Below are 7,914 nucleotides of genomic sequence, written 5' to 3'. Positions count from 1 at the left end.
AATTCAGCTTCCAGCATGGAGAAATAAAAGCTGACTGGCCGGCTGTTGTATCTCTTTATACCACAGGAAGGAAGTGAACTGCCAGGTCAGGCGGTTCTGGACTCTCCAGTGTGCCTCCATGCAACCACACAGCGCACAGGTAAAGCTCACCTGGGTGACCCACTCCCATGGGCAGGACCAGACGGGGCACAGGTAAGATTGGCCATAAGCAAGTCCTGCCATCCCAGGTGTTGTGACTCAGGTTGGAACGCCCTCTTCATGCAGACATAATGAGCCGTCCTGGTTGGAGCCTTTCATGTCCACCCACGCCAGGCACTCTGCAAGGCCCACCTACCTCTCCTGGCTGCCTTCTGGGTGCCCTTCACCCCACCCTGGCCTGATTTCCCCATCCACCCCCACCTTCTCTTTGCTTCTTTTCCCTCCCAGGGTCACAGCCTCTAAGCCTCTTGGAACAAGGGCTCCAAGGAGGGCACCCTAAGAGGGCAGACTCCAGCCCCACAGAGCTGGACCTGGGGCCCTGGCCAGGAAGCTGGAAGGCACATAGCCCCTCTGTCCGTTCACTTCCACAAGGCTCCATTCTGGGTTCCCCTTCTTGTCCTGGGCCTCCAGGACAGTCACCTGCTGGCCTGCCTGCAGACTCACTTCATGGCTGCTTCTGGCCACAAAGGGGTACACTGCCACCACCTGAAACACATAGGGAGCGACACAGAAATGGTCAGGGTGGGAGGACAGACAAACCTGACCTAGAGAAGCTGTTTATCCTCTTCCCTCCCACCCGACTCAGTCCCCATCCCTGAGCAGTCATTGCCTCCCAAATACATCCTTTGTCCAAAGCCATGGGCTGCTTCTGCTACTCCCACTGCTAATAGCTACTATGTGGCAGGCTCTCTGCCTGGTTTTGATTTTCACAGTTCTATAATTCTGTTTGCCCCATTCTTCCGATAAGGAAATTGAGACTCAGAGAAGTCAAGGAACTTATTCAAAATCACAGAGCAGTGAAGCTGGCCTGTCTGACCTCAGAAGGGGTGCTCTCAGTCCACTGCTGCCATCTCACTGAGCAGGGGACGCAGCATCTCTTCCCCACCACCCTCCTCAGATCAAAGGGTGTCATCTGCCCAGGCCAGTTTCCCAGCTTGGAGCAGAGACAGGAAGGAGGTTAGGTGACTTTGTTGAAAGGCAAACAAAATTGGAGGAGAGGGCATTTGTTAGGCTGATATTTCACCTCCCTGGGCCTCATTCTCATCATCTGTGAAATGGAAGTAATGATATCCTTCCCTCCAGGTAATTGTGGGAATTTAATGACTGGATGTCTGTGCCTGGTACATAGTAAGGGCTCAACAAATGCAGGCTGCTTTTGCTATTTTTACCATGACTTTTACTACTGTGTGCCAAGGCTTAGGAACAATCAGGGGCAAGGGGGAACTGGGATGACCCCATGTGAGTCCCACTGAGCAGCCCCACGACCAAAGAGGAAGCGGCTGCTGTGTCTGGGCAGATGGACGGCTGAGCTCACCACATGAGCCCCTGGGCGGGTGTTCCGGGACACTACCCACACTGGCGGCCACTGGGACTGAGTTGGGTGGCCAGGCTCTCTGGTGGGATCCTTGTGGGTTCTTTGCTGATGGGTGGGTATGTCCAACAGGAGGCAGCCCTGGTGTACCACTTCTAGCTAAGGCTCCCGGCACTGCCCTGAGAGCCTTCCCAGCATGTGCCACAGCTGTACCTCACAGCTTCCGCAGGCTTCTATGCAGCCCTCCTGCAGCCCACTCCAGGCTCCCCCAGCCACCCTGGCCTGCGGCATCCCCTGGCTATTCACTGCAAGCCTCTGGGCTCCCACCCCTCAGTCTGGGTCCTTTCTGTTGTTCATCCATCAGCTGTGAAGCTCCTCCTTTATAACTGTGAGCGCAGCCTCCATTTACTGAGGCTCACATGTGCCAGCCAGCTAACTACCTCAATCAGCCCTCACAGCGACCCCACTAAGCTTCTGCCCCAAAAAGCCTTCCCAGCACTTTTTGTTTTGAGATATAATTCACATGCATACATTCACCCTTTCAAAGTGTACAATAAAGTAGTTTTTAACATGTTCCCAAGGTTATGCCACCATCACCATTATCTAATTCCAGAACATCTTCATCATCTCAAAAAGAGACCCTAGACCACTTAGCAGTCACTTCCCATTCCCCCTGCCTCCAGCCTCTGCCAACCACTGATCTACTTTCTGTCTCTATGCAATTGTCTATCCAGGACATTTTGTATAGAGAATCATACATTACATGGCCTTCTCTACCGAGCTACATGTGGTAGCATGTGTCGGCACTTCATTCTTTCTTATGGCTGAATAATATTTGATTGTGTGGATGTGCCACATTTTGTTTATTCCTTCATCAGTTGATGGACATGGGTTGTTTCCACTTTGGGGCTGTTATGAATAATGCTGCGACGAACATGCATGTACAAGTTTCCCATGGCTTTTTTTTTTTTTTTTTTTTGCGGCACGCGGGCCTCTCACTGTTGTGGCCCCTCCCGTTGCGGAGCACAGGCTCCGGACGCGCAGGCTCAGTGGCCATGGCTTATGGGCCTAGCCGCTCCGCGGCATGTGGGCACAAACCCGTGTCCCCTGCATCAGCAGGCGGACTCTCAACCACTGCGCCACCAGGGAAGCCCTCCTCCCATGGCTTTTAAGGGAAAGCCGACACCCTCACCAAGGCCACAGGCCCTGCTGGCTAGCCCCACCCACCTCTCCAGCCCACCGCCCTCACCGTCCCAGCCCCACTGGCTCCACTCAATTCCTCACTCACCCTGTCCTTCCCGGCCCTGGGCCTTTGCATTCGCTGGGCATGCTTTTGGGGAAGCTCTTCCCATCCACAACCCTTTATCCAATTACTTCCCAACCACCCTTCAAATCTGAGCAAAAGCATGATGCTTCTCAGAAAGACCTTCCCTGAACCTCTCCCATACCTAAGGCTCTGGCACTTAGCACTAATAGAACTGTGATTATTTATATGATTATTTTATTAATCGCTGTTTTCCCCACCTCCCAGATTATAAATTTGAGGAAGGCAAGGGCCAAGGTTGGCTTCTGCTCATCACTGCATCTCTTATCTAGCACAGTGCCTGGTGAATACTGAATAAATGAACAAATGCATGAACAAACGAATGAACGAAATAATCCCACGTGCTCTGCTAATGGGGAGCGAGGGATTAACTCCCTGCTCTTGATGTGGCAAGGACAAGAGGCTCCTTTCTCCATGCCCCACCCTGGCCAGGACACTGGTGTGGCCACTGACCGAGGCCCTGGCCTCACAGGGTGGTAGCCCCTCTGGACAGGAGGAAAATCAAAGCCCCACTCCAGGTGGCCATGGGGATGTGAACCCCCCCTCCCTCTTCCAGGCTCACCTGGGTCACTGCTGGGACAGAAGGGACGGGGGCCAAGGTGGGCTCTGGTGTCTGACGTTGGGAGTCCCTATGAGGCCTCGCGTGCCCTCTGAGCTCCTCCTCACGGGGGACCACGTGGTACAGCTCCAGTTTCCCAGCTGGCACGTACCCTCGATGTCCTGCAGGACACACAGAACGTTATCTGGCTGTGGATCACACTGCCCATCCCTTTCAGAGGTAGAGGAAGCCGCCACCATTCATGGATGTGAATATCTCCAATACAGCTTCTTCACACTAAAATGGACTCAGAAGGTTATCTCGGAACCTCACAAACTGCCCCCACCCCCACACCCTGCACTCACTCTTTCTAGCTTCTGCTTGTTCACCCCAGTGACAGTGAGCTCATTCCCCGCAGAGGCAGCCCACTCCATTTGGAACAGCTCTGGCAGAGATAAAAAGTTCTTCCTCGGGAAAAAAAAAAAAAAAGTTCTTCCTCGGACTGGTATGAAAACTATTTTCCTGGTGCTGGCACCACTGGTCTCCTTTCCAAGCAAGGCCACTTCCTCACCGCAGGACTGCCTTTCCCAGGAGGCAGAAATTGCCTTTCTCTTCTCCAAGTGCCCCCAGTTCTTTCTCGTGTAACAGCTGCTCCAGTGGTGCTTTGGTTGCTGTCACTGTGAATGGCCATCACCTCCTGAGAGCTTGCTTGGTGCCAGAACCGGCATCTGATCACCTAGTCTTTCCATCAACTCTCGAGGTCCGTGTTGTTATCTCCATTGTATGGCTGAGCCAACCGAGCTCAGAGAGGCTCCATAACTCCTCCAGGATCATGCAGTTAGTACAGTGCAGAGTTGGGGCCCAAACCTGGTCCTCTTGACCCCAAGGACCTTGTTTTAATCCCCATTCAGCTGTTTTTCAACTTGAGTTAGGATTTTACCCTTTCATGATTCTTGCCAGATTTGTACCATCTCTTATTTTAATAAACTCACTTTTTAAAACTTAGTGTTGTACTATATAATAATGAATAAAATCATGGGTTTCTGTACTAGTTATATTTTTTCTAATACACATTAAAATACTGAATTAAAATAAAATGTCTGAAGGGGGAAAAACTGTCGGCAGATCCCCTCCCAATAATCCTGTGTAACCCTCATCTTGTGGGTCACGTGCCCCTCTGTGGAAGACACTCTGCTGGGCCTTCTCCTCCTGGGTTCATGGTGCTCCTTGCCCCCTGCCCTGCTCCCTCCTGGGGCCCCTACATCTGAGCAGCACACCCAGGGACATGACCAGCGCAGAGGGAACAGGATAACACCTCCCTTGTTCTGGATGTCAGACTTCTGTCCACACAGTCAGGATCTAAACGTCACTTCTCTGCGTATCTCCATCCCTTCTCCATCCTTCAAGGTGATGCTGAGTTCACTCCACACAACTCTGTCTACACAAATGATCTGTGAGGTCCCCAAGGCAGATCTTTGTCTTCCTTACACAGCACCCAGCACACAGTAGGTGCTTGATAATGGATATTGCAATGTAAGACTGAATTTCTCTTTTTGGCATATCATGCGACCCCTGCCCACAAGAGTGCCTATGTCTCCCCACTGGCTCCTGTTGGACAGTTTTCCCAAAGGGCGGGGAAGTGCCCATGAAGTCCCACGTACCTCCGGTGTCCACCAGCCATCGGCTGCCGTTGCCTTTGGTGTCCTTGTCTTGAAGGAGGGCTACGATGTGGCCCCGAGGCAAAGTCAGGTCCAGAGTCCCAGCCCCGCTGATGTTGGTTGTCACCTGGTACAGCTTTCCCGGGCCATACCTGCTCAGGAGAGCCTGCACCTGGTGTTCAGCCCCTGGAAGGAGTGGCTGGGAGAGAAAGGACAGAGACAGACACAGGTGTTGGAGCTGGAGTGTTAAAGCTGGCGCCAATGTTGGCCCACGTGCTGACAGCTAGGAGTCCTGGGCCAAGCCCACCTCTGCTGCCCATCGGTCCATCTCAGTCAGGGCAACCGCCTCCTCACTAATAGATGGCTGGATCAGATGAGAAACACATGCTCTTAGTATCCAAAGGCATTTCAGAAGAAACTTCTAACCTAACTTCTAAAATCCTTCTCTGGTCTAAACTTCTTGGGTTTTCTAAACTCCTAAGGCAGTTTCTGAATCTCTCCATTACAGAACTCCAGGACTGGGGCCTCAATTCTGCCCATAGCATCAAGCTAAGCTGTCCCACAGGAAAATGCCTTACATATGTCTTTTAACCCCAATGAGCAAAACCATGAGCTTCATGTGGGCACCAGGCCTTACTCTCCTGGCATCTTAAACAGCCAGCACAGGGCCAGCACATGTAGACACACGTGTGAACAAAGAGAATGTGGTTTTTTATTCCATGCGTTTTGAGTCCACAAGTATTTATTGAGCCCCCTACCATGTACAAGGCATGGTAAGCCTTGTGAAAGGCATAGTAGAATGATTCAGTGCATTTTCAGAGCATCCAAAAATCTCCTGGCACGGCCTTTGTTTTTAAACTCACTGTTTCCAGCAAAAGTATCAACAAGAAGGGACTCAGGCGATTGTCCCCTTTTTGTAAAACAAAGAAGAAATTTAAAATGTTGGATACAGATTTATTATATATTCTCTCTCGCTAGATATATATGGAGAGATATATATTCATCATAGTCTATATGATTATTTCCAGGTGGAGAGGTGCTGGGTGTAGGCAGGTAGGCAGAGGTGCCCTTCAGGGACATTTGGGCATGGACTCTGCCATTACCCCTACCTCCAATAGGTTCCTGAATCAGGATCAAGAACCAGGAGAACTCCAGGTTTCTAAACAGGCCCTCAAATGGAAGTGTAGAGACAGGGTAGCTCTTTTTCAGAATGGTGGTGTTAACAGGAGTATGGAGTAGCAAACGTTTGCCTTCTTTCTCAAGTCTCTGCCCCTACCTGTGCAGAGAACAGCAGTGCTCCCTGGAGGGACCGGGGAGGCCTGTAAAGATCTCACTGGGACTCTCCCGTCCTGGGTGGCCACCTCACTCCTCTGGGTTCTGTACCCATAGCCAAATAAGTCAAGAATTTATAGGAGGATGTGTGCATGTTGCAGGGGTGGGTGAGAGAAGGTGGGGAGGGTGGGGCTGGGGGGGCAGTCTCCTCTCTTCCTACCAACACACCAGGACTATGATGTTCCCATTTGTTTATTTTTTCTGTATCTTCTTTGTTTTTTCTTCTGCAATCAGCATGGATTGCTTTTCCAATAAGAAAAATGTTATTTTGTCTTAAGTAGAAAAAGATAGACGTTTCCATGCCTCATCTGGGTGGCTGCTCTCTTCTTGATTTTCTGCACCCTTCCTCTCCCCAAGCTGCAGAGCCCATGCGGCAGCCCTGATGAGTCCTCTGCTGGGGCATCTCAGGGTGGGCGAGGAAGTGGGGATAGCTGTGGCCCCAGGAGGAGTCAGCCCCACTTGGAGTGCACATACACCTCTGATGGTCTTTGATGTCCTCTGTGCTCTGGCCAGGTGCAAAGGCCACCTGTATCTGTCCAGCTCTGCTGGGCTCCTTTACTGCCCCCCTGTGTCTCTGGGGCCCCCTTCTCCCTTCTGGGGAATCTTGGAGCTGTCTTCTGACCCTTCACTTCACATCTCACATGTGACTAAATACAGTTTGTTTTCTCAAACCAGGTTTCATGATGCTCTGGGAGCCCGTGCTCCCTTCAGCTACTTCAGTTACTTTTCAAATATACTAAAAGTAACTACACAATATTTTATATATTCTTGAAGAATTCTTCAAGTGGACTGCAAGATACCCTTTTGTTATATTTTAGAGAAAAATGCTTTACCAGAAAAAAAAAAAAAGAAAAAAAAAGACTTTGGCTGGCCAAAGTTTTGTAAACCACAATGCAGCTGAGATACTGTCCTTTGCAATTAAAAATTCCACAGCAAAAAGAAATTTTACATGACTTCTTATTCAAATTTTTTATTCATCCTGAATGCTGGTATTTGAAGCAGGTTCCATGAGAAGGTGGTGAGGAAACGGTAAATTTTGAGAAAAATTTAAAGAAGTTCCAAGTTTCAGGCTGTAAATGCCACTTAGCTATTACGATGTCTAATTTCACCTAAGAGTAAAATGTTTGCGTTTTCCTCTTCCTGACCCTGCTCTTATGCTTACTGGCCATGAAGAGCGTGTGTGTGTGTGTGTGTGTGTGTGTGTGTGTGTGTGCTGTCCATGAGCAGCGTGTGTGTGTGTGTGTGTGTGCTCTTATGCTTACTGGCCATGAACAGTGTGTGTGTGTGTGTGTGTGTGTGTGTGTGTGTGTGTGTGTGTGTGTGTGTGTGCGCGCGCTCTTATGCTAACTGGCCATGAAGAGCCTGTGTGTGCGTGTGTGTGTGTGTGTGTGTGTTCTTATGCTTACTGCCCATGAACAGCATGTGTGTGTGTGTGTGTGTGTGCGCTCTTACGCTTACTGGCCATGAAGAGCGTGTGTGTGTGTGTGTGTGTGTGCACGCTCTTATGCTTACTGTCCATGAGCAGCGTGTGTGTGTGTGTGTGTGTGCTCTT

The 7,914-nt window shown here is 50.4% G+C and overlaps 1 protein-coding gene across 1 annotated transcript in view; it reads right to left on the bottom strand.

The window, feature by feature from the left end:
- Positions 1-244: 244 nt before the first annotated feature.
- The window catches only part of ARHGEF37 (Rho guanine nucleotide exchange factor 37), a 56,678-nt gene continuing 49,008 nt past the window's right edge, over positions 245-7,914 (bottom strand). The window contains exons 11-13 of the mRNA XM_007447501.1: positions 5,034-5,229; positions 3,397-3,554; positions 245-684 (exon numbers count right to left, since the gene is read on the bottom strand). Coding sequence (XP_007447563.1) covers positions 475-684; positions 3,397-3,554; positions 5,034-5,229 — 564 coding nt within the window. The 3' untranslated portion in view covers positions 245-474. The remainder of the gene's footprint in view (positions 685-3,396; positions 3,555-5,033; positions 5,230-7,914) is intronic.

Source organism: Lipotes vexillifer, unplaced genomic scaffold, assembly GCF_000442215.2.
Source record: "Lipotes vexillifer unplaced genomic scaffold, Lipotes_vexillifer_v1.1 scaffold1009, whole genome shotgun sequence".
Classification (NCBI taxonomy): domain Eukaryota; kingdom Metazoa; phylum Chordata; class Mammalia; order Artiodactyla; family Lipotidae; genus Lipotes; species Lipotes vexillifer.
The sequence above is the reverse complement of the archived record's forward strand: the minus strand, read 5'-3'. Positions and strand labels throughout refer to the sequence as shown.